This window comes from Malaclemys terrapin, chromosome 6 (genome assembly GCF_027887155.1).
Source record: "Malaclemys terrapin pileata isolate rMalTer1 chromosome 6, rMalTer1.hap1, whole genome shotgun sequence".
NCBI classification, from domain to species: domain Eukaryota; kingdom Metazoa; phylum Chordata; order Testudines; family Emydidae; genus Malaclemys; species Malaclemys terrapin.
Window position 1 is genome coordinate 90,939,067 of NC_071510.1, and position 27,534 is coordinate 90,966,600.

Here is a 27,534-nt window from a genome sequence, read left to right on the forward strand (position 1 = left end):
GCAGTACGAGCTCGGATGCTCTGAACAGCCACACAGGAAAAGCCCCGGGAAAATTTGAATTTGAATTCCTTTTCCTGTCTGGCCAGTTTGAATCTCATTTCCTGTCTGGACATTGTGGCGAGCTCAGCAGCACTGGCAACGATGCAGAGCTCTCCAGCAGTGATGGCCGTGCAATCTCAGAATAGAAAGAGGGCCCCAGCATGGACTGATCGGGAAGTCTTGGATCTCATCGCTGTGTGGGGTGATGAGTCCGTGCTTTCCGAGCTGCGCTCCAAGAAACGGAATGCAAAGATCTACGAGAAGATCTCTAAAGACATGTCAGAGAGAGGATACAGCCGGGATGCAACGCAGTGCCGCGTGAAAATCAAGGAGCTGAGACAAGGCTACCAGAAGACCAAAGAGGCAAACGGACGCTCCGGATCCCATCCCCAGACATCCCGTTTCTACGAGACACTGCATTCCATCCTAGGTGCGGCCGCCACCACTACCCCACCAGTGACCGTGGACTCTGAGGATGGGATATTGTCCACGGCCGGATCCTCGGACATGTTAGCGGACGGGGAAGATGAGGAAGGAGAAGAGGTGGACGAGGCAGTCGACAGCACTCACAACGCTGGTTTCCCCGACAGCCAGGATCTCTTCATCACCCTTACAGAGATCCCCTACCAACCGTCCCCAGCCGTTACCCCGGACACAGAATCTGGGGAAGGATCAGCCAGTAAGTGTTGTAAACATCTAAACATTTATTTTTAACAGAACAGGAATATTAACAATTAAAAAAATGGGTTTCTCATGATTAGTTTGCCCTAGGCGCTTAACGGTTCAGTCATGGGCAGTGCAACTATTGAAAAAAAAATCTAGCAATGTCCAGTTTTGCATGATTGTCCTGCCCAAGCCGCTCTACTGTTTAGTCACTGCTACAGCAGCTACAGTAAAATGCGGTCTATATGTCCGGGGATGGAGCAGAAATCCTCCTGTGACATCTCAAGGAAGCTCTCCTGGAGGTAATTGGAAATCCATTGCATTAGGTTCCTGGGGAGAGCGGCCTTATTGGGTCCTCCGTAGTACGACACGTTGCCGCGCCACGAGACAAGCAAGTACTCGGGAATCATTGCTCTGCACAGCAGGGCGGCATACGGCCCTGGTCTTTGGAGGCTTTCCCGGAGCATTCTCTCTTTCTCGCTGTCAGAGATCCTCATGAGGGGATGTCGCTCATGGTGACCTGCTTTGAATGAGGTAGGGGAATGTTAGTGTTGGGACTGCTTTACCGTTCCTTTACAGAACTGTAACCGCTGGTTTGCAGCCACGTGGTGGAGGCGGGAGAGGGGCAGCCGAAAGGGATCGTTCCCGGGGACAGCCGCGAGGGTGTGGGACAGGAGCAGAGTTCCTGCTTGCCGGATTGCTGGCAGCAGGGACCGACATTGATTTCAATGTGAAATGAGGCCATTGCTAATATTAAAGTTTTAAGCTGCCACGAGTCTACGGCTTACCATGTCTGCCTGCAACAGAAATTCCGTTGTCCTGACACGGTTCTCAAATGTGCTGTGCAAGACCCCAGGCACTGAATGCGAAGGCCGAGAATTCGACCTTGTGCTGAGTGCGCATGTGATAGGTGCTGTGCATGGTCTTGTTCACAGAGAAAGACTATGTTCTTTGTTCACAACTACATTTATCTTTCTGAGGAATTCACTCCCTTTTTCCCATTCCCACAGCCCCATCTGCGACTGTCTCACAACCTAGCCTGGCATCACACTCCCAGAGGCTAGCGAGGATTAGGCATAGGAAGAAGAGGACACGGGAGGACATGTTCTCAGAGCTTATGGCCTGCTCCCGAGCCCAGGCAGCACAGCAGACCCAGTGGCGGGAGAACTTGTCCCAAATGCAGCAAGCAAACATGGATCGGGAGGAGAGGTGGCGGCAGGAAGACCAGCAGGCGACTCAAACCCTGCTTGGACTACTGAGGGAGCAAACGGACACGCTCCGGCGCCTTGTGGATGTTCTGCAGGAGGACAGAGCCCCACTGCAGTCCATCTCTAACCGCCCTCCCCCGCCACCAAGTCCCATACCCCCCTCACCCAAAGTGCACAGAAGGAGAGGCGGCAGAGTCCACGCCAACTCTCACTCCACCCCTGCAGAGAGCTCTAGTAGCAGAAGGCTCTCATTCCCCAAAATTTGACAAGTTCTTTCCTTCCCACCTGACACAAGCCCCCGTCCAAGTTTCACCTCCCAGTTCCATGTGTAGTTGATAATAAAAAATATGTTTCTGTTAACTAATGTTTCCATCATGTTCTTTTGGAGGAGGGGGGGAAAGGGGGATGGTAATTGGACAGGACAGTCACCTTTGGCAGGGTACATAGGCGGGGGCAGGTACAGCAGCAGGGCACATAAACAGTGCAGTGACTAGTTGCCCTGGTCAGTCTGGGAGGTGGTTTTCATGTTCTGTAGTGGGGGGTGGGTTGCTCTGTGACTTTGTGGCGGGGGAGGGCAGTTACAGATCTTAAGCGGCGGTCCTTATGCAGGATCACAGAGCCACACAGCAGGAGATCTGTAACCGTCCTCCCCCTGCCACAAAGTCACATAGCCCCCCCATACACACAGTCCCGATCAGGAGGGGTGACAGGCTCCGTTGAAAGAACCAGCCCACCACAGCGGAGCCTGTCAATCCTTGAGTTTAGAAGCTTTCTTTGCGTCACTACACTACACCCGCTCCGCACCACAATCCGCGTCCCAGTTTTAAAAAATTCCCGCGAAAACAGTAGTAAAGAAAACGGTGTTCATTAACAAAGTAGAACTGATTTTATTTCGAAACGTGTGTTGGAAGGGGGGGAGAAGGGGGTATGTAACTGGAGAGGATAGTCAACATTAACTGGGTAAAGAAACGGGGGCAGGTTCGGCTTCTCTGTACACAAACTTTACAGTCACAGGTTACCCTGCTCACTCAGGAACTTAGCTTTCAAAGCCTCCCGGATGCACAGCGCGTCCCGCTGGTCTCTTCTAATCGCCCGGCTGTCTGGCTGTGCGTAATCAGAAGCCAGGCTATTTTCCTCAACCTCCCACCCCGCCATAAAGGTCTCCCCCTTGCTCTCACAGAGATTGTGGAGCACACAGCAAGCTGATATAACAATGGGGATATTGGTTTCGCTGAGATCACAGCGAGTCAGCAAGCTTCTCCATCTCCCCTTGAGACGGCCAAAAGCACACTCCACCACCATTCTGCACTTGCTCAGCCGGTAGTTGAAGAGTTCTTTTTCAGTGTCCAGGGCGCCAGTATAGGGCTTCATGAGCCAGGGCATTAGCGGGTAGGCTGGGTCCCCGAGGATGACTATAGGCATCTCCACATCCCCAACAGTTATTTTGTGGTCCGGGAAGTAACTACCTTGCTGCAGCCGTCTAAACAGACCAGAGTTCCTGAAAACACGAGCGTCATGAACCTTGCCCGGCCATCCGACGTAGATGTTGGTAAAACGTCCCCTGTGGTCCACCAGTGCTTGCAGCACCATGGAAAAGTAGCCCTTTCTGTTAATGTACTGGCTGGCCTGGTGGTCCGGTGCCAGGATAGGGATGTGAGTTCCATCTATGGCCCCACCGCAGTTTGGGAATCCCATCGCTGCGAAGCCATCTATGATCGCCTCCACGTTTCCCAGGGTCACTACCTTTGGCAGCAGTACATCAACGATTGCCTTGGCTACTTGCATCACAACAACCCCCACAGTAGATTTGCCCACCCCAAACTGGTTCGCGACTGACCGGTAGCTGTCTGGCGTTGCAAGCTTCCAGAGGGCTATGGCCACTCGCTTCTGGACAGTCAGGGCTACTCGCATCCGGGTGTCATTGCGCTTCAGGGCAGGGGACAGCAACTCACAAAGTTCCAGGAAAGTTCCCTTCCGCATGCGAAAGTTTCGCAGCCACTGGGATTCATCCCAGACCTGCAGCACTATGCGGTCCCACCACTCACTGCTTGTTTCCCGTGCCCAGAATCGCCGTTCCACGGCATCAACATGACCCATTGCGACCGTGATGTCCTCGGCGCTGGGTCCCCTGCTTTCTGAGAGGTCTGTGCTACTCTCGGACTTCAGGCCATCACCGCGGTGACGTAGCCTCCTCGCCTGACTTATCTGCATCTGCCTCAGGGAAAGGTGTATGATAAGCTGCGAGGCGTTGAGAGCGGCCACAACTGCAGCGATGGTCGCAGTGTGCTCCATGCTCGCAGTGCTGTGGCGTCCGCGCTGTCACTGACTAGAAAAGTGCGCGAACTGATTTCCCGCCGGCGCTTTCAGGGAGGGAGGGCGGGAGTGATGGACGGATGACGACAGTTACCCAAAAGCACCCTGGACACATTTTTTTTACCCAGAAGGCATTTGCGGCTCCACCCAGAATTCCAATGGGCAGCGGGGACTCCGGGAACTGTGGGATAGCTGCCCACAGTGCACAGCTTCCAATGTCGACGCTTTCCCCGTTAGTGTGGACTCACAAAGTCGAATTACTGTCCTTAGTGTGGACACACACGTTCGACTTTGCAATATCGATTCCAAAAATTCGATTTAAGTAAAATCGAACTACTCTCGTAGTGTAGACAAGGCCCTAGAGTTACAGAAGATCTTATACAGGCGTGTATTCCATAATCCTTTTTACACAGACAGTGGGTGAGGTAATATCTTTTATTGGACCAAATTCTGCTGGAAAGACAAGCTTTCTAGCTTACACATGTGACCTGAAAAACAACAAGGAGTCTGGAGGCACCTTAAAGACTAACTGATTTATTTGGGCATAAGCTTTCGTGGGTAAAAGACTTCACTTCTTCAGATGCACCTGCATGTGACCTGAAGAAGAGCTCAGTGTAAACCCGAAAGCTTGTCTCTCTAATAGTTCTGAAAAGCAATTAGATAACCTTGCAAAGCACTGAGGTCAGCTTTTATAGCAGTTATTCAGGTTCCCATTGCCACATTCATATAAAGTTAGCTCTTGGGTTTGTGCACAGAGCTGATTTTACAAGATACCCATCTATCCAACAGCCAAGCAGAGTACTTTATTTCTTACCTTGTTACTACCTGGTGTGTATAGACTCTATTTGGGCTTCCAAAAGATTTTGCCAAGCCAAAGTCAGCCAATTTTAGAACCCCATTTTCATCTAGTAACAAATTGTTTGGTTTGAGATCCTGTCAAGAAAGGGACAAAGACAATAAAACTAACAGTATCAATAAAAGCATGACTAATAACGAGCTCCCCTGGCACTCTTGTATTAAAGTTATTCTAGGAGAAAAGCTTCTATCTTTATAGAAAGCCCTTTTTGCAAAAATAAACTCTGCATTATACCTGTGTGTGTGTGTCTTTGGCTATCGTACTTCTACTACTTGACCTGCAAATTTTCCAAACACCTCTAAAAAACTGATTTAAGTGTGGCCATATCTTCGCTGCCAAAGAGCCGCAGTTTAGTTTTGTGGCATTACTCTGATAGTTACAATAAAAGTTTTAGAGATGCATTTGCTCCCTGAAGTGCAGTACACTAGTTTTATTTAGATTGATTTAAATATATTAACTAGAAAGTGATATGCAATTTAGCAGCCTTCCACTACACATTTGAAACCAGCCCTTTTTATTAAACTCCATTTCGCCATTTATTTCATCACAATAAGTTGGTACTTCCCAGTTCAGCCAAGATAAGAGTTGTAATCAAAAGATTTAAAGTACCATTATATATATTAATGTTATTCCACAGTACTCCATCGCAATTTTGAAATGGAAGGCTTTCATAAGTAAATAGGAATACTTTCCTAACTGTACAGTGGATTGGTATTGTATTCTTACTTACCCTGTGCAGAATCCAGTGCTGATGTAAATATTCCAGTCCTTGAAGTGTCATCAACATATATGCTTTGATGTGAGATTGGGTCAGCACAAGACTACTATCCTTTATTATAACCTGGGAAAAAGCAGGTTATGAAACTTTTTACCAAAAATCTAACTATGTTTAATTATCTTATTACAATTCTCTTTGCTTAATGTTACTATTTTCCTTTAAGCAAAGTTGAATATTACATGGTGCAATTGCTAATAAGATTCTATGCCACTGGGTTGTGTGAAAAGTAGTGGAAATACTTAAGTTTCTTCAGAAAAAAAATATAGCTATTTACACTGGAGAATGGAAATTGAAATGGAGACCATGGATATTCCAGATACCATATTTGTGTTAAGTTTATATTGACTCCATGTTTTCTCTACCTGCATGACTGCATAAGCTTGATCTGAAATCTCAACTTCTTCCAGCTAGTTATTTCAAGAGCTAAAGTGCCTCTCTTAGGCAAGAGGAATATGCTTAACTATAACTCTACCACCTCACCAAAATATACCGCATATGCTATTGTGGCAAGTCCTTCTTCACAGAAACCCTCATTTATACTTTTGTGTTCTCTGTCTGAACTATTTTACCTTCCTTCAATATAGCTCCAAGACTCTAGCCTTGGCAGAACACAACAGCCCTCTGAACACACATGAAGGTACGACCTATTCACTACCATTAACAAATCCACTTATTTCAGAATCCAAGTAAAAATGGCCTCTTTTTTTTTTTTTAAATAGATCTTTCATGAACTTGCTCCATCCTATTTTTTAAACATTCTCTCTGCCTCCACACACTGCTCCCTCCACTGGTTTTCTACTAATAATGCTTTGCATTCCTACAATAGCTTCCATTTCCCAACATGCTTAAAAAGTCAAGTTGAAATTTGTAAAATATCTATAATAGAAAACTTAATGCAGTCTAGGATAACTATGTGTCGTACAATGCTAATAGCTACCGATCCTGATCCCAGCTGGGTCTTCTGGATGCTACCAAAATACAAATAAATGCTTTGTTTTGCCTTGTCCTAGTTTGTCATGGCATCCTAGGTCATAAAAATAGATTTTACTTAGTTTTGAATTATATAGATAAGTAAAGTTAACATATTAGGAAAATATATAGAGCAAACACTAATAGTTGATATTTTTCAAGTCTCAACTTGAATTCTTATGAGTATTTGGAGCACATCATCAAGGAGAGGGTAAACATTGCTATCAGCAAAACAAAACAAAACAACTTTCATTGTTTAGTAATCTATTAACTTTGTTTTGATCTTGTATTCCTCTAGTTTAAGCACCTCTTCCTTTATGACAGGCATTACAGATATTAGCGAAACATACAACTATTCTTTTAACATTTGTATATGCTCTTCCGGTTGCTCACTGCATTCTATACTGACAGATTACTGCCATTAAATTAAGCTCTTTTCCCCTGTAAAGCATGGATAGTCATTGCATATGCAACCATCATTGACTTAAGATGCACTCTTGCTTACTACAGTCTTTATTTTGAAGAATGCATAAAAACATGCCATATCAAATCCCCTGCAAAGATTTACTCATTTAGACTCCAATAGGGATCAAACACCAGCAAAACAGAAAACTATCAGTGGATAATATGTTACTTATATTTCTTGTAATGCACCCAATTCACAAGCTAACAGAACTGATTCAAACAGGATTGCATGCCTATTACTACTAATTACAAAATAATTACAAAAAAGTGTTTGTACATTGTCTTGCACAATGAGGTCCTGGTCTATGACTGGGGTCTCAAAATTTTAATTCTACACAAATATGAGATTAATAAACTATTTCCTGACAAAAGTTTACTGACACTCTTGAGTAGTATTAAAAAAATAAAGCATTGTATCCTAATAAAGAATGCATGAATGTTAATATACTATAAAACCGATTTTAAAAAGATACTACCTGAACTGACAAAGTGTTATAGAGTCTCATCTCTTACAAATACAAATCACTAATCTTTCTTGATTTAAGTATTTTCAAAATGCATTTACTTGGAGATACCATCTGGATATCAATATGAAAAAGTAAAACATTATCAGTTTCCAGTATTTCAATGGTTTTGTGCAAAATATTGAAAATTAAAACATTCCAAGTATTAAATCAAAAGAAGGCAACAGCTAAAGCAGTCTTACCTCTAGATCTGTTTCCATAAAATCAAAGACCAGACTAATATTGGATTTGTGTCCAAATGCATCAAGAAGCTGGAAAACCAAAATATACCACAACATGGAAAATATATTTGACTGCAGAGTACTTTTAATATCATTTTAATGTTGTGTCACTTCGGTATGTATTGTAATGGTTTTCAGGAAGGGGGAGCAGAGTTGCATATACTGAGAAGAGAACATACTGTAGTGATTAGAGGGCAGTATGGGGAAATCTGACGTTCAGCCTGGCTCTGTCTCTCTCTTGCTATGTGACCATAAGAAAATTACAAACTGTGTCTCAGTTTCCCCACCTGTAAAGTAGAAATGACCAGTCTTACCCACTTCACAAGGAAGTTAAAGGGCTTAAATAATTTGTCTTTGTAAAAAAGAGATCCTGAATGGAAGGCATAATAGTTGTACAGAATTAATTTTTTTTTATTAAAGCTAATGTTAAAAAATTATATAATACACAGGTTAAGAAGAGTGTCTGTATGTTTGGGTATAGTGCTTAGATTATCCACATATATAAAGTTTGTTTAAAAAGTTATAGGCTACATGTAGTACATAATCAGCAACCCAAATTTAGGTGAATAAATTTAACAGTACAGGTTAGATGTTAGCATCCAAGTATTTGGGTACATCACTCATGAAAAGTTGTACAGAGAATTGGTTGTGGAAAGCAAAATATATATCAATGAATTACTACTATATTTTAAAAACAGAGTTAGACACTCCTGTAAAATAGGATTACCTTCACAGCCTGAACTACAGTGGGAGTTCTATCACAAACTAACAGAGCAGACAAGAGCATGATGGAATCTCTTCCTTGTTCTTGCTTTTTCAGAAATGCTTTACCTATTCTTGTGTGCAGAGGGGAGACGGGGGGAGGGAGAGGTCACATGCCTCCCCACCCGATTTGCTGCTTAGCTTGTACTGAGCATGCTCAGTAACATTGCTGAAGCCACCTGTCCTCACTCTGTCCCCTCCCCCCGACTATTATCAGGTACCCGTTGTCTGTGTGGATTCAGCTTTGTATGTTTTTGGCAAACTGTTCTTGGCCATAATACAGCATTTAGAACTTCAGTTCATAAGTGGACGATTGAGAACTTCTAAGTTTTGCAAGTTATCAAAGACTCAGAAACTCATTTTAGCATCTTTACTAGGATGAGCAAAACCGTTTTGCGAACATACAAGCTGTCAAGGTTCTCCACCCCTCCCGAACTCTAGGGTACAGATGTGGGGACCCAAATGAAAGACCCCCTAAGCTTATATTCTACCAGTTTAGGTTAAAAATTTCCCCAAGGCATAAATTCCTTTCCTTGTCCTTGGACAGTACTGCTGCCACCAAGTCATTTATAGAAAAATTCAGGGCAGGGTCACTTGGAATCCCTATCCCCCCAAAATATCCCCCCTTCATCCCCTTTCCTGGGGAGGCTTGAGAATAATATACCAACCAATTGTCTTCAATGTAAGTACAGACCAGACCCTTTATTTTTAGGACACTGAAATTAATCAGGTTCTTAAAAGAAGAACTTTATTTATAAAGAAAAGGTAAACTAATCACACCTGCAAAATCAGAATGGAAGGTAACATTACAGGGTTAAATAAAAAAAGATTTAAAACACAGAGGATTCCCCTCTGGCTCAGCTTCACAGTTACAAAACAGGAATGAAACTCCTCTTAGCATAGGGAAAATTCACAAACCAAACCAAGAGATAACCTAACGCAGTTCCTTGCCTTACTTACAAGGTTTCAATTTTTGTAATTTTAGATGGATCATTTCAGGTACATTTTCAGGAGATGATGTACCTGCCCGGAGAGGGAACAAACAAAGAGCCACAAACAAATCCGCCCCGTCCCCAGATTTGAAAGTATGTTCTTTCCTCATTGGTCCTTCTGGTCAGGTGCCAACTAGATTTGAGCTTCTTAACCCCTTACAGGTAAAGCAATTTAGTACAGCTGTCAAGGAGCGATTTTATGCTATCCTTTTTATATTTATGACAAGCTAAAGTCTTTTTTGAATGTTTGCAGTCAAGTTAACTGCTTTTTAATTCATGTGTTTCAGCACCTCCTGGTTTCAGCTACAAGCATGGAAATGCTGTAAGAATGGGCTTGAGATCCAGCAAGAACAGTATACTTCCAGGGAAAATATTTAAATAAAGCATCTGAACTTTTGTATGTCTATCTGAACCAACCGTTCAGAGAATCAACCATCACTAATATTTACCTTTACAAACATTTATCTGAAGCTGAAAGTCAAACAACTAAAAAAATGCATGCTCTGAACTACAAGTATTACTGCAGCCCACTGGATTTTAAATAGCATTAGTGAAACTGAACAGACCTTGTCGGTTTCACATTGCTGTTGCTTAGGAAGGCTGAACAGCAACAGAGGCAAGAGAACAACATGCAAAAAAAAAAAAAAAAAAAAAAATAATCAGGGAAATGCCACATTGCATTGATTCAGAAGCAATTTTATTTTTAAATTTGAATTTTTCAAGATTTGAGACTCTCTCCCCACCTAAACAGCAAAAGTTTCCAACTACCACTTGGCAAAAATGCAAGTGGATTTTGAGACCTGCCTTTTTATTAAAGTTATTTTATCACGGTTTGCCAACTTTCAAGACAGCCAGTATAAGAATTAAGATAAAAATCTCCATGATCACAGCAGACTAGATCTACAGTATTCAGGGACTGACTTATAACATGACTACTACTTGTGGCATATGCTGTACTTACACCAATGATATTTGGATGGCTTAGCTCCTGTAACAATTTTATCTCCCTCAGGGCTGTTCTGTTGATTCCTAGATTGAAAGGAAGATCACATTAAAGGCAGGAGCAGCATATAAAAACTTCAATTTAGCTACCAATAAGAATTTCTAATTCAGCTTCTTTTGTATGTTGTTGGTCATTTACGATTGTTTGAGAAATTATGAACTAGACTACAAAGTGAGAAAAAAAATGTATTGTTTGCAGAATGGCAACTAAGTACATCATTGTAATTCAAAGTTGGGTACGCATCATTATCATAGCAGACAACAGTATATACTTCACAACTAACAAGTAGGTGGAAATTCACACCTTATGATGCGACTGTTTCTATAGCAGTGTATGCCCCCTTTTGGCAAAATAGAGAAGTTGTGGCATAGACCTAGAAGAGTATATCAAATCTTGACCTGTCAAACAATTTTAAGGCTTTTTTAAAAAAAAAAAAAAAAAAAGGGTTACTTATCCAGCAACAACTGTGGATCCCACGGTGGTTGTACATGTGCATCATCCTTTTGAATAGCAATGTCCATCGGGGCAGCATATGCACTCTGCCTCCTCATGCTCCCATGTGAGAGGGGGATAAAGAGTGGTACGTGCGATCCACACCAACAAGATACCAAAGAACTAGATTTATTGTAGTATGTAATATTTCTTCCTTCAAGTACATGTTAGCGTAGATCCCACTGTAGGTGACAGTCAAGTAGTATCCTCTTCAGGATGGTGGGAATAAGTTGCAGCTATATCAGTAAAACCGTGATTGAAATACTGCTCTCCCAAGCGTGGCAGCTGACCTGGTGGCTAATTCCAAGGCATAGTGTTTGACAAAGGTCAGTGGGTTACTCAACATTAGAAATCTGTAAGGCAGCAGTTTTGGAACATTCCTAAAGCAAGTGGAGGATGTTGCTTGTGCTCTGGTGGAGCAAGTCATGATGTTTAATGAAAGAGATACACCAGCCAACAAGTAACACAGCAAGATATATTGTGTTATCCATTTCAATATTCTTTGTGAAGAGATAGATTGACCTGTAGAGTGCCCACCTATGGCTAGAAAGATGAAGTGCACAGTTTGGTGCTGTCAATATAATAAAGCCAAGTCCTGGACACGCACACACTCCCAGTGCTGAGTTTTGCTTTGAGAAAAAACAGAAGGTTGACTGACTGGCTTAGATAAAATTCTGAGACACTCTTAGGAATGAACTTCAAGTGAAGTTGCAACATCACTTTGTGCTTATGTAATGTGGTATGGGGAGGTTCAGATATAAGTGCCTGAAGCTCACTCAATCTCCAGATTGAAGCAATAGTCTAAGACGACCATCTTCAGAGATGGGTGGTGTAAGCTGCATTCTGTGAAAGGTTGGAAAGAGGCCTCCATGAGACTCAGACTAAACTGAAATCTCAGGCAGGATTCTGTTCTCTGAACAGGGGGTAAGTGTGCAGCAACCCTTTGAAAAATTTAGATATTGTGGTGTTAGAAAAGACCAAGCATCACTGAATAGGTGGACCCCAAGAGATTAACAAAAGGCCAGCCTGTTTTAAATGTAACAAGTAGTAGAGAATGTTCAGTACTGAGACCTGGACCAATGCTCACATTGAGAACCTCTTCCAATTAGATGAATTCTGTATCTGTGGTACTTAGTTAGCCAATAGCCATAGAATAGGTGCAGGGGTTTCAGGTCTGGATGGAGTATCTTGTCGTGGTGTTGTAAGATGAGGTCTGGGAGCCGGATCTGAGACTGGATGGGCATTTGTAGCAGGTCTGTCAGGCAAGACTGCCTCAGTCAGCACAGAGCTAGGAAAATAATCATGGCTTTGTCCCATTTGATTTTGGAAGTCATCCTGAGGGTCAGGATAATTGGTGGAAAGGCATAAAATAGGCCTTGGGACCACTGCAGAAAGGTGGCATCTGGTAGCAACCCCAAACTCATGCCCGCTCTGGACAAAAGTTTAGCATGTGGCATGGTGGTAATTGCCTGCCTGCTTAGGAAGTCTGCCAGGTTGATGCCGACACCTGGGAGATGAAGAGCCACTGATGTTCTCCAGTATTGGTGGCACCATGTCCAGCACTTGATGGCTTCCAGGCAGAGAGGAAATGAGCATATCTCTCTGTTTGTTTATGTAGCATATTGCAGAGCTGTTGTCCTACAAGAGATGCACTGTTGGATTACAGGCTAACCTGATGGCTTGATGTGGAACCCCAGGTCTTCTGAGGACAAAATCTCTTGAATTTGTAGATTGCCCAGGTGGGCTTCCCAATCAGTACTTTTTCATAGATTCATAGATTATAGGACTGGAAGGGACCTCGAGAGGTCATCGAGTCCAGTCCCCTGCCCGCATGGCAGGACCAAATACTGTCTAGACCATCCCTGATAGACATTTATCTAACCTACTCTTAAATATCTCCAGAGACGGAGATTCCACAACCTCCCTAGGCAATTTGTTCCAGTGTTTAACCACCCTGACAGTTAGGAACTTTTTCCTAATGTCCAACCTAGACCTCCCTTGCTGCAGTTTAAACCCATTGTTTCTGGTTCTATCCTTAGAGGCTAAGGTGAACAAGTTCTCTCCCTCCTCCTTATGACACCCTATTAGATACCTGAAAACTGCTATCATGTCCCCTCTCAGTCTTCTCTTTTCCAAACTAAACAAACCCAGTTCTTTCAGCCTTCCTTCATAGGTCATGTTCTCAAGACCTTTAATCATTCTTGTTGCTCTTCTTTGGACCCTTTCCAATTTCTCCACATCTTTTTTAAAATGCGGCGCCCAGAACTGGACACAATACTCCAGCTGAGGCCTAACCAGAGCAGAGTAGAGCGGAAGAAGGACTTCTCGTGTCTTGCTCACAACACACCTGTTAATGCATCCCAGAATCATGTTTGCTTTTTTTGCAACAGCATCACACTGTTGACTCATATTTAGCTTGTAGTCCACTATAACCCCTAGATCCCTTTCTGCCGTACTCCTTCCTAGACAGTCTTTTCCCATTCTGTATGTGTGAAATTGATTTTTCCTTCCTAAGTGGAGCACTTTGCATTTGTCTTTGTTAAACTTCATCCTGTTTACCTCAGCCCATTTCTCCAATTTGTCCAGATCATTTTGAATTATGACCCTGTCCTCCAAAGTAGTTGCAATCCCTCCCAGTTTGGTATCATCCGCAAACTTAATAAGCGTACTTTCTATGCCAATATCTAAGTCGTTGATGAAGATATTGAACAGAGCCGGTCCCAAAACAGACCCCTGCGGAACCCCACTCGTTACGCCTTTCCAGCAGGATTGGGAACCATTAATAACAACTCTCTGAGTATGGTTATCCAGCCAGTTATGCACCCACCTTATAGTAGCCCCATCTAATTTGTATTTGCCTAGTTTATCGATAAGAATATCATGCGAGACCGTATCAAATGCCTTACTAAAGTCTAGGTATACCACATCCACCGCTTCACCCTTATCCACAAGGCTCGTTATCCTATCAAAGAAAGCTATCAGATTGGTTTGACATGATTTGTTCTTCACAAATCCATGCTGGCTGTTCCCTATCACCTTACCACCTTCCAAGTGTTTGCAGATGATTTCCTTAATTACTTGCTCCATTATCTTCCCTGGCACAGAAGTTAAACTAACTGGTCTGTAGTTACCTGGGTTGTTTTTATTTCCCTTTTTATAGATGGGCACTATATTTGCCCTTTTCCAGTCTTCTGGAATCTCTCCTGTCTCCCATGACTTTCCAAAGAGAATAGCTAGAGGCTCAGATACCTCCTCTATTAGCTCCTTGAGTATTCTAGGATGCATTTCATCAGGCCCGGGTGACTTGCAGGCATCTAACTTTTCTAAGTGATTTTTAACTTGTTCTTTTTTTATTTTATCCGCTAAACCTACCCCCTTCCCATTAGCATTCACTATGTTAGGCATTCCTTCAGACTTCTCGGTGAAGACCGAAACAAAGAAGTCATTAAGCATCTCTGCCATTTCCAAGTTTCCTGTTACTGTTTCTCCCTCTTCACTAAGCAGTGGGCCTACCCTGTCTTTGGTCTTCCTCTTGCTTCTAATGTATTGATAAAAAGTCTTCTTGTTTCCTTTTATTCCCGTAGCTAGTTTGAGCTCATTTTGTGCCTTTGCCTTTCTAATCTTGCCCCTGCATTCCTGTGTTGTTTGCCTATATTCATCCTTTGTAATCTGTCCTAGTTTCCATTTTTTATAGGACTCCTTTTTATTTTTTAGATCGTGCAAGATCTCGTGGTTAAGCCAAGGTGGTCTTTTGCCACATTTTCTATCTTTCCTAACCAGCGGAATAGCTTGCTTTTGGGCCCTTAATAGCGTCCCTTTGAAAAACTGCCAACTCTCCTCAGTTGTTTTTCCCCTCAGTCTTGATTCCCATGGGACCTTACCCATCAGCTCTCTGAGCTTCCCAAAATCTGCCTTCCTGAAATCCATTGTCTCTATTTTGCTGTTCTCCCTTCTACCCTTCCTTAGAATTGCAAACTCTTGACACATCCATGATTAAAGTCTTTGTCAGGGAGGAGGGAGAAGATGGTAGCACTCCATGAATGTTTCTGGGTTCCTTCCACCAACAGGAGGTGGCACCACAAATTTCTGATCATCTGGTGTGGGAGGACAGGTCCCAGTAAGACCAATATGGCCAAGGTGGGACATTACCTGGGTACTGGCCTTGTTAGCTGACCCAGTGTCACTCCCATGCCATTTGGTGCAGCACTCAGTGCTCTGAATGGGGGCTTCCTTATGCCCTCTTTGGGATCATTCTCCATTGGCAGGGGCAAAGGATCTCTGCCATTGCCTATATATTCTTGTCAGCATTGAGCAAGGTGTGTATATTCCTTTCAAAGGGCACTGGCAAGGCACCAGTCCTGGTCCAGTCCACCTCATCAGTACCAGGAACATTTGCGGATGGTATATGGGTTCCTCTACTGAAAGCGTTAGGTCCTTGCTCAGCTCCATCACAGGTAACAGTAACAGGATCAGTGTCAGGGCTCTTGCTCTGCCCAGCTGCTTAGGGATTGTGTTCTTGGAGGACTGACATTTCATGTGCTCTAACTGGGACTTCTTTGGTTTCAGGGCTACGCTTATGCTCGGTACAACTATGCAAGTTGGAGTCCTGTTTATGAGCAGGCATAGGTGTTATTTTATTGTCTGAGGTGTCAAGGTAGCTTGCACAGGAACCAAAGTCACCGGTTCCAGCATTGTCAGTGCTAAGGTCTCACGCACTGGGGACTTCACCAAGTTAAGGTGGTCAGTATCATCAGTACCAATACTGCTCTCTGCGTTCTTTCCATCCCCTGACCACAGAACATGGAGTGCTCAAGGGAATGCTGGCCAATGTTGCTTTATCCAGCCCCACTCTGGCTGTAACCATCATCTCTTGGTCTGAAGTAACCAGTCTGGACTGTTCAGGGAGATGCAACTTGAGCCAATTGTCCCTGTACTGGATCATGGCACAAAGACTTGCACACAGAGCACCTGTCTGGGATGTGGCTCCCCCTTAAACAGAAGAGGCATCATGTGTATCTGTCACAGGATGGCCAGAGATGAAATCCTGAGGATTTGGATTCCATCATGAAAGTGTGGTTGGCACAAAGTGCCTCACCCCAGTGTATAGTGGGGTCAGTTGATTTCATCTCTCTTTTTTGGGAACATCATTTGCATGAAAGTGTGAAGATAATTTCTTCCCCCAAAAAGTTTAAAAAACCTGTTTAAGGTCTCTGAAGAGAGTAGTGGGTTGGACACTCGCTGGGTTCCATCTTGCTGCCACAGACAATAAAAGTGATCTTAGGGAGGGTTGTGCCTGCCCTACTCTTTATGCGCTTGCATGAGAGTGCAAGGAGGCATAGTGTGTATGACAGGCCCTGCTAGACACCACTATTCAAAAAATCTGATCTTGCATGCATGAGGCACGTATGTACCTACAATGAGATCCACACCAACACATAGTTGAAACCTAATTCTTCCTACAGTCATCTTCCTTCTGCTAATTATGATTGAAATACATGAATGATATTAAACGGGGAGACATTGGGGACACCAGTGTGAAAAGAAATACAAAAGGACTAGCTTCTTACCAATCTAATATGCACATCAACAGCACTATGATAAAACATTCAACAGAAATGTGGGCAGGAAATCAAAGGAGAAAGAAGTTAAAGGCACAGTAAACTCAATGTTGTAAACTAATATAATTATGTGACTAGCCAAAGATTATTAAAAACTAAAAAGTTTTAAAATTCAATGTATTTGCCGCTATTTATATTTCATTTACATCTACTTATCTTAGATAATGGAAATCAATTGATTTGACACTCTAGGATTTTATATCATGTTCAACACTGCAAAGTATATGAAGTTTTCTATTTGTTTCTCTTTCCATCCCCCAGCATGTGCTGAAGTATTGTTATTGTGGAAAAGTTACAAAGAAGTAGGATTAAGTTAGTCAATATAGCTATCACTTTTCCAGCTAGGACAGACGAAATAACTAATTCACTGCACTACAGCAACAGTAGGAAGTTCACAGTCACACATTAAAGGCAAAAAGACAAAACAAGTTAAGGCGTACAAGTATTTTAAGTACTTACCATCTTTAGCTTCCGATCTATGTCCAAGTTTAATCTAAAGAAATAGTAAGTGCTGTATTATCTGTAATTAAAGTCACATTCCTCAACACCTGAAGACAACCTCAATAAGTTTCTCAAAGATAAACTGAGTTTTAATGTTAACAAAAAATCTTAAATAGCTAAGTAGTTTATTTTTAGAAGTGAATTTGTAGCTTTGGCATTTACAAAAGGAACTGGTGTTTATGTTTCCCAAAGCCAGACATAATGCAATCTTACCAAAGAGTTTTGTAACTGCAACCTCAGTCTGGGCCTGCAAAGCCATACGACACCAGTAATGGGCTTCTCCCAAGAAGATGAATCATAGCAAGTACGAATTTTATCAAGACTGGCATCCACATGGTTGTTGCAATCCACCTCAAATGTACAGGCTATTCTGATTTTACCAGATTGATCCCATGCCAAACATTTTTCAGTCCTGAAGTTATTTTTTAACCAACAAAACTTCACGTGATCTTACAGCAATTCTACAGTGCAAACAAGTTTGTTCTCCATGGCAATTTTAAACAGCAACAGCCTTACGGGAGCAGTAGTAGAGAAGTAGTAGTAGTACAATATGAATACTGAACAACCTGACTGCATTATTGAAATGGCTCAACTTTGCTTATTAAGCAAAGCTGAGGGGTACTTGCTTCTTCATTATGGTAATCCCATCATAGTAAGATTCCCTCAAAGCATATCTAAAACGTTTATATTCAATATTACAATTTACTGTAACCTCATCAGGTTATGGTGTTTCAAATCAGAAGAGAGCAATCGCACTGTAAACATTTTACTCCAAAGGCTAAATTACAGAAATCTATGACTGTCAAAAGCAAGATTTCCCCCAACACCAATAGCCAGACCATCTAAAAGGGTTATCTGGAAACAACTTTATCTGAGGGGGACAAACATTAGACACTCCTTTTGAAGAGGACACAAGTGTGTGGAAGACCCAAAATTTAACACTACTAACATTATGTTTGGACATGCCTGTTTGGGTTTTTTTTAAGTAATAAAAAGTAACAGCCCACCAAAATGTGGTCTGCAATATTTAAAATTCCAGCTTCTGAGCTGGGTGACCAATCACAAACCTAGAAACGTAATGGTGTTGAAGCCAGCGTTTTACATTATGAAAACATTTGAGGTGGCTGATTCGGACTGGTCAACCACCACACTGTTGGTGCCATAGGAATAAATAATCACAGCTTTCCTTTAAATTGATAAAGCCATTGAACAGTTTCAAGAGCAACTAGATACCTGATTGTAGAGTACATACATAAAAGAGCACACAAAACACTCACCTTTTTAATAGCAACAATCTGATTGGTGTTCTTATCCCTTGCTTTATAAACAGTGGCAAACTAAGACAAGAAAAAACAGTAGTCCTTGTTTACAATATTATTATTAACCATATAACAGGTAAGTGCAATAATGTAGTGTTCTTCATAGACATAGAAATTGCCATAATGGATCAAACCTATAGTCCAGTAGCCCATCTTTAGCAGTGACCAACATAAAAAATCCTGCCCCTCATGACTATGCTCTAACTGCTGTTGGAGATTGGCTTAAGCACAGAAGCATGAAGTTTTATACCCCCTTTGAAGTCTCTTTATCAGTAGCTATAACAATTGTGCATATTCTTATCCAATCCAGGGGTCTCTAACATATGGCTAGCAGGTCAGATCTAGCTTTTGTGATGTGTTTGTGTGATCCAAACAACACTCATTGTGCAGAAACAGAGCTTTCACATTTAAAAACTTTCTAGCTCTCATAGGGAGCAATGAAAGCCTTCCAAAACACGACCATAACCAGTGTTGTGGTGTCTGCCTGAGTTTGCAGACAGTCTGAAACAGTGACTGAGACAGATGAACTCCCTCTCTCCCCCCCTTCGCCCCCATTGGTGTGTCAACTCTAAATATCAGTGAGACTTCAGTGTCAACATTAACTATTTCATTGCTGATCACTTTAGCAGACGGACTGGGAAAGTGAGTGGGCGTGAACACTGGCCCAAAGGCAGAGGAGGGAAAAAAAATACAGGGCAGGATTAACAGCCTCCTATGGGGAGCAGATCCTCATTGAGTGATACTGAATGTGTCAATTAAAGCATTGAATAAATAGTAAGTTTTAATTACTACATAAAGGCTGTGGTTCCCCCAATGACCAACTGAGTGAATTCCATTGTTGGCAAAATAAGAGGTTATGATCAGCTTCTTTTTACATGAGTTGTGGTCTTTGACTGTTAGCTAGTTGCTTCAAGTGTCTTGGTTAGGCAACGTTTGATGAGCCCTGTGCTAGTTTTACCTAGAGAGGTGTCATGTGTGGCAATTTCTTGCTAGTTCTAATCCAAGCAGAATATTGAAGTTTTCTGAGAACTAACAAAGGGGAATACATTATTCTAGGTGAGAGCAAACCACTGATTAATACAGAAAATATTACAATGGCATTTTATAACTTTCCATCTCATTCCTTATGCATCCTAATATTGTTGACGTTTTTGGCCCAAAGTGCATATTGAACAGATATGTTCACAGTCCCGTTTTCCTCCCCTCCAGACTTCTGGATCCAGTTCAAGGTCCTGATCCTTATCTCTAGAGTGTTCTGTGAGTTAGACCTTTTCCACCTCAAACTATCTTACCCTCAGTGCCTTGCCATGAGGGTTACCACCACCTAGGACATAGTGGCTAATAGTCTCTTATGTGAAGCTTGAAGGTTTGTGGGGGAGAAGGGTATTTTGGGTGGAGGGCCTTCAGCTCCAGAAAATCCAAAGAGTTATCACAATGGATCTTGCAATACTTGGGGCAAATAAGGCATAGCTCTTTCCTCTGCAGAAGCCCTTCTCCCAATAATGGAGTAAAAGCAGGAACCAGCGTTCTGGTAGATACTACCTACAATAAACGGATAGTGACTGGAATTGTCCACCCACAGACAGAAGCCTATATGACTCTCCATTATGTGTCTCGTATAAAGATGCCACAGATGTCAGTGGATTGCCTCAAGGTTCTGTTTAATATATTTGTTAGTGATCTGAAAAAGAGAGGTGAACAGTAAAGTGACAGTTTATACATGACAAGCTTATTTAGGTTAATCAAGACTAGAGAAGAGTGGGGCACTAATAAACCTAATTAACTGACCTAACAAAGCTAGGTGAATAGGCATCATAAGGATGAATGGAATTCACTGCTGAGAAAGGCAAGGCTAGTCACTTTGGAAGGAGTAACTATGTATTCACAAAGCTGAGTTCTAAATTAATTGTAACTGCTCAAGAAAAGTCACAGGTGTCAGCCAGATCAGTGCACAGCAGTGGTCAAAAAAGAAAATGGTAGGGTCTAAAGTATGGGATAGAATATCCTGAAAATATTTTAATATCATTATACAAACCAATGGAATGCCTTTACTTGGAACACTGTTCTGTTCAGGTCACTCTATATTAAGAGATCTAAGAGAAAGGGTTCAGAAATTGGCAATGAAAGTGATTAGATTCATGGAGAGACTCCCAACTAAGAGACTGAAAAAAAATTAGAGAGAAGACCAATAAGAGCAGATATGATGGAGATTTAACAAAATACTGGAGGAGATAGAGAAGGGAAGTCAAGGGCTCCAATTTATGCTCATGATACAAAAAGAGGACATTCAATATAATTGAAAGAACATATTTAAATCTGTTTTAAAAAGGGTTTCTTTTATCAGTATGTAATTAATATGTAGAACTCGCTGTCACAACAGGATTAAAAACAGAATTAATATATTTACATGGATACTGGAAACATCAAAAGATATTTATCCTGATATAAAAGGGATAAGAACTCTCAAAGTTCAGTGCAAAAGCCAAATATTTAATGAGGACAGAAGCTTCCCCTATGGGCTGGTCATTCTGTATTTGTCCTTTACAGAGTTTCTTGTACCTTCCTTTGAAGCATCTGGTATTGGTCTCTGTCAGACTGGATACTGGACTAGATGGACAAGGTATGCAAGGGGGAGGGATAGCTCAGTGGTTTGAGCATTGGCCTGCTACACCCAGGGTTGGGAGTTCAATCCCTGAGGGGACCACTTGGGAATCTGGGGCAAAATCAGTACTGCTGGTGAAGGCAGGGGGCTGGACTCAATAACCTTTCAAGGTCCCTTCCAGTTCCAGGAGATGGGATATCTCCATAAAAAAAAAAAAAAAAGTGTTTATATTCCTAGATGAATGCATCAGAAATCAGAAAAACGCCTTTAGACCAGAGGAAAAAGGATAAAACTCCCAAGTATGATACTCATACCCTGTCCCAAACTACCCAAAAGAGATGCCTCCCATCTTTAGGGCACAAACACTGACCCCATACTCCAACTACAGCAGGTCTGCACAACCCGTCAAGCGGTGAGGGCCATATTACTCCAAAGAAAACAGCTGAGGGCCGAAACTCCTCGGCCCCGCCGAACTCCCCCCCCCCGCGCCGCCAACCCCACAGAAACAACCCCCCACCCCCACCCCAGCGCCGCGCTGCTGAAACAGCAGTATTGAACCTTGGTAATATGTTATAGCTGGCCCCTAAGGTAGTATAATTAAGGTAAAAGAAAAATGTCTTTTTGCTAGAGGTAGAGTAAGATCTTCCCCCCACTTTGTAATCAATTGCCCTGTTGAATGAATGAGGTGTGAATGAGGAAGGCGTGGAAGGAAGGCACCTCCAGACAGCTGCAACCCTTGGAGAGGGGATGGGAGCCAGACCAGACCAGTAGAACAGGTCAGCCACCGACTCGCCGCTTGCCTCCTCAGCCCCCCACCGCCCCGGCTCACGTACTCAGCCCCTTGCCACTACCGCCGGCTCACCTGCCCCCCCCCCACCACTGCCTGCTCGCCTACTCAGCCCCCCCACCGGCTCACTTGCCCCTCTGCCACTGCCCGCCCCCTCAGCCCCCCAGATCACCTCCTCACCCCCTGCCACTGCCCGCCCGCTTGACTCCTCAGCCCCCCCCCCCGCCAGCTCACCTGCCTCCCCACCACTGCCCGCCCACTTGCTTCCTCACTCCCCACCCCTCCAGCTCGCCTACTCAGCCCCCCTCCCTCACCCGCCACTTGCCTACTCACCCCCCGCGGGCCACACAGTGAGTCCACACGGGCCGCATGTTGTGCAGGCCTGAACTACAGCTACCAATAGACGTGATGATAGCCCCTCAAGTCAATGTGACTTTATTGGCATGACAAGTGTTGCCAGGGCATGAGAAAAACCATCCCTCACGTATCTCTCATATGATCCACCTAGGATAGAATTATACACTGTGGGGGATCTAATCCTCTGTGTCTATTTGTCATTACTGTCCCTTCCTGATCTTGTGGCAGGGTACTACATAGCACAAGGCCACCTCTTATCAGCATCCTTCTCAATTTCATTCTGGGACAGGAGCTAACCAGAGTACAGACCTTAAACTGCCACCATCCTCACTCTGCGCAGCACCTCTCTGTTGCATAGGCTAGCCTAGGGCTCAACCATAGCATAAATTGAAGATGCAATAGACACCAGTTTCTTGTGGCACAACTGGAAAGAATTTAAACCAGAACAACATAACTAAAGCCCAGCCACCCAGAATAGAGCACTTTCAAGACCTATAAAGAAAGAGTCCATGAATAGAACCAGACCAACTCTCTTCACTCCATACATCAATGACCTACCAACTCTAGTGGAACAATTCCCAAATTCAGAACTCCCACTAATGGACTCATAAGTTGACTGCGGTATGCTGGGAACCTAGTTGTACTATCATCTACTCAAGATGATTTGCAAAGAATCTTACTCCTTCTTAGAAACCTACTATAATACAGGTCAACCTTGGCAGGGGCAGGGAGAGAATCAGTTTTTTAAAAATAAAAGTCCCTAAACAGGCAGAACAGGGGACATTTTTCTTTGAGAGACTTGAAGATTGAACAGACTTAATTATAGATACCTAGACCTTATTATAAATGCATCAGAAAGTTTCAGATGGGCTATCAGAATTAAAGAAATAACCTTCCAGGCCTTCCATTCAGATAGAAACACACAACCCCATTCTCCCCTCCCCACAATAAACTAACCACTAAAAGCTATTCAACAACACAACCCATTTTACTTATGGGAGTGAAATTGGGGGCACAACTTAAGTTACATTAACTGGGATGAGCCCCCCAACAAAAACCCTACATCTGCAGTTCTGCAAACATACTCTATGTGCACAGGAACAGAGCAGAATTGGGATGATTTCCTCCTATTAATCAATATACAGAAAAGAATATTCAAATTCTAATGCCACCACAACCAAACACTACCCCAATCTCCTTAGATTTAGGAGAGCTAAATCTAAATGAAAGCACAATTTACTTCTATATGTCATCATTTCTTAAGTGCAAGACCTCCAACCCACTGACAAGCAAAGCAAGCAATGAAAACGAAAAGATGCTCAAAATACTAGAGCAACACCTCCAACACACCAATGAAGGACAAACAGCAATAAAGTGGACTGCTTCAGATCCCTGCATGGAACTTCCTACCTGCAGACCATTTTACCACAATGAAATGTGTATAACCAAGGCAGATTCTCCCTAATTCAGTGACCAGAAACTAGAAGTGCAAAGGCACAAAATATACTCTTGTCTAAATCCAAAGAGAAGTAACTTTGCATTCAATGAGACACAGGAGAAACATTTCCTACTGAAATGTGTCAGGTAGTAAGCAGTAAGATAAAGATTTTTCCTCAAGTTATTGTATCGAAAAGCAACTAGGACAAGTTGCCCCTGACCCTGGGAAAAAGGAGAAGAATGAACAGAAATGACATTGTGCTATAGAGCAACTTGCTATCAGAGCCAGAATGGAGAGTAGTTGACAAGTGAATACAGGAGAGTGAAGCCCAAACAGCGTATAACGCTATCCCAGTGGGTTCATACCCTCCCCTAAGATCCTAGTAAAATCTTTTTTTTAAAACTAATTGAAACACTCCTACAGCACATGAGCGACACAATTGTCTAATTAATATGTAGCAGGTGGCCTTGTCTCACTCAGCTTGTCTCTCATATCCTGGGAGCACAAGGCAACAACACTGTCCCGGACCCCCTGATCCCCAAGCCGAGACCCCCCCCACTCCACAGCCCCCTCGCGCCCAGCCAAGACCCCACCCCACCGGCAGGCCCAGCCCCTCTACCCCCAACCGAGACCCTACAGCACAGGCCAGGCCAGCCCAGCCCCCCTGCGCCCAGCCGAACCCCCCCTCCAGCACAGGCAGGCCCAGACCCTCTGCCCCCAACTCCGCAGCCTCCCGCGCAAACCTCACCTGCCCCTCGCCCAGGAAGTCGAGCTTCTCGTAGCGCTTAGCTCGCGCCCGCGCGTCCATCACTGCCCAGGGGGATTTAAAACCGTCACTGCCTGAGCCGGCCGCTGCTTCCGGCCCCGCACACGGAACCCCGCCCCTTCCCCGAGCTCCCTGCGCATGCGCTTTACTAGCGGCGGCGGCGTCCTCCTCACGACGCCATCGTCCGGCTCTAGCAACAGTTACTAAGCGACGCACGCTCGTCGCCCTGGGCTCCAGCCCCGAAGCGGTGTCAGCCCCTTCCGAGCCTGCCCCGTCAGACGCCTGCCGCAGGCGGGACAGGACGGGAGGCGCCGCGTGGAGCCGGCTCAGGGTTCCTGGAGGAGCTAGGGCTGAGTCGGAGCTGCTACAGGGGAGCGCAGCATCTCGCTGAGCAGGGCGGGGTGAGGCGGCTGCGGGCTCCACGCTACCACCCCTAGAGCTGCACCAGCAGAGGAGTTTGCCTGAAGCACTGCCTGGCAGACTAGGCCGGATACAGTCCGACCACACCAAGGGGCTGGGCCCGTTCCCCTGAGTGAGAGGCAGGGTCACCAAACTTTGGGAAGATGGGAGCTCGAGCCTGAATGAGACAGGGACCTTAAACTCCTCCCTGCCATCCACCAACACTCGCTTCAGCTCACCCAGAACCGCTAACGGGTTGCGGCTGAGACACAGCTACAGCAGGCTGCTGCAAAATGCACTCTCTTTAATTTCTAGAGAGGTGTGAGCCCTTTGAAAAGTGCATTGCAGTGATATGGGCTGGACGTGACAGGCCCAGATCACAGTAGCAAGGTCTGCATCTGACTCAGTCACAATCTCTTGCTCAAGGGTAGAGATAAAAGCATTCCCGAAGAGCACAGAATCATATTAGATTAGGATTGGAACAGACCTCCCAAGATCATCTAGTCTAATCCCCTGCTCAAAACAGGCCCAACCCCAACTAAATCATCCCAGCCAGGGCTTTGTCAAACTAGGCCTTAAAAACCTCTAAGGATGAAGATTCTGCCACCTCCCTAGGTAACCCATTCCAGTGCTTCACCACCCTCCTAGTGAAATAGTTTTTCCTAATATCCAATCTAGACACCCCTCCACTGCAACTTGAGACCATTGCTCCTTGTTCTGTCATCTGCCACCACTGAGAACAGCCTAGCTCCATCCTCTTTGGAACCCCCCCTTCAGGTAGTTGAAGGCTGCTATCAAATCCCCCCCTCATTCTTCTCTTCTGCAGCCTAAATAAGCCCAGTTCCCTCAGCCTCTCCTCATAAGTCATGTGCCCCAGCCCCCTAATCATTTTCCTTGCCCTCTGCTGGAATCCCTCCAATTTGTCCACATCCTTTCTGTAGTGGGGGGCCCCCAAACTGGACACAATACTCCAGATGTGGCTTCAGGGCCGAATAGATGGGAATAATCACTTTCTTCGATCTGCTGGTAATGCTCCTACTAATGCAGCCCAATATGCCATTAGCTTTCTTGGCAACTATTGATTCATATCCAGCTTCTCGTCCACTGTAATCCCCAGGTCCTTTTCTGATGAACTGCCGCTTAGCCAGTCGGTCCCCATCCTGTAGCAGTGCATGGGATTCTTCCATCCTAAGTGCAGGACTCTGCACTTGCCCTTGTTGAACCGCATCAGATTTCTTTTGGCCCAATCCTCCAATTTGTCTAGGTCACTCTGGACCTTATCCCTACTCTACAGCGTATCTACCTCTCCCCCCAGCTTAGTGCCATTCGCAAACTTGCTGAGGGTACAATAAATCCTATCATCCAGATCATTAATGAAGACGTTGAACAAAACCAGCCCCAGGACCGACCTCTGGGGCACTCTGCTTGATACCGGCTGCCAACTAGACATTGAGCCGTTGATCACTACCCGTTGAGCCTGATGATCTAGCCAGCTTTCTGTCCACCTTATAGTCCATTCATCCAATCCATACTTCTTTAACAAGACTATTGTAGGAGACCATATCAAAAGCTTTGCTAAAATCAAGGTATATCACATCCACCACTTTCCCCATATCCACAGAGGCAGTTATCTCATCATAGAAGGCATTCAGGTTGGTCTGGCATGATTTGACCTTGGTGAATTCATGTTGACTGTTCCTGATCACCTTCCTCTCCTCCAAGTGCTTCAAAATGGATTTCTGGAGGACCTGCTCCATGATTTTTTTGGGGACTGAGGTGAGGCTGACCGGTCTGTAGTTCCCCAAATTCTCCCTCCCTTTTTTAAAGATGAGCACTATATTTGCCTTTTTCCAATCGCCTGGGACCTCCCCCGATTGCCATGAGTTTTCAAAGTTAATTGCCAATAGCTCTGCAATCACATCAGCCAACTCCCTCAGCACCCTCTGATGCATTGCATCCAGCCCCAGAGACTTGTGCACGTCCAGCTTTTCTACATAGTCCTTAACCTGTTCTTTCACCACTGAGGACTGCTCACCTCCGCCCCATACTGTGCTGCCCAGTGCAGCAGTCTGGGAGCTGACCTTGTCTGTGAAGACAAAGGTAAAAAAAGCATTGAGTACTTCAGCTTTTCCCATATTATCTGTCACTAGATTGCCTCCCCCATTCAGTAAGGATCCCACACTTTCCCTGATCTTCTTGTTGCTAACGTACCTGTAGAAACCCTTCTTGTTACCCTTCACATCCCTTGCTAGCTGCAACTTCAGTTGTGCTTTGGCCTTCCTGATTACACCCCTGCATGCTTGAGCAATATTTTTATACTCCTCCCCTAGCCCTCTGTCCAAGTTTCCACTTCTTGTAAGCTACCTTTTTGTGTTTAAGCTCACTGAAGATTTCTCTGTTAAGCCAAGCCAAGCTTGCCATATCTGCTATTCTTTCTGCACATCGGGATGGTTTGTTCCTGC

At 44.0% G+C, this 27,534-nt stretch overlaps 1 protein-coding gene across 1 annotated transcript in view; it reads right to left on the bottom strand.

Moving 5' to 3' along the window:
- Window positions 1-24,781, bottom strand: part of CDK7 (cyclin dependent kinase 7) — a 42,325-nt gene extending 17,544 nt beyond the window's left edge. The window contains exons 1-7 of the mRNA XM_054032347.1: window positions 24,656-24,781; window positions 18,682-18,741; window positions 17,363-17,396; window positions 10,752-10,819; window positions 7,998-8,066; window positions 5,810-5,920; window positions 5,038-5,156 (exon numbers count right to left, since the gene is read on the bottom strand). Coding sequence (XP_053888322.1) covers window positions 5,038-5,156; window positions 5,810-5,920; window positions 7,998-8,066; window positions 10,752-10,819; window positions 17,363-17,396; window positions 18,682-18,741; window positions 24,656-24,715 — 521 coding nt within the window. The 5' untranslated portion in view covers window positions 24,716-24,781. The remainder of the gene's footprint in view (window positions 1-5,037; window positions 5,157-5,809; window positions 5,921-7,997; window positions 8,067-10,751; window positions 10,820-17,362; window positions 17,397-18,681; window positions 18,742-24,655) is intronic.
- Window positions 24,782-27,534: the final 2,753 nt, after the last annotated feature.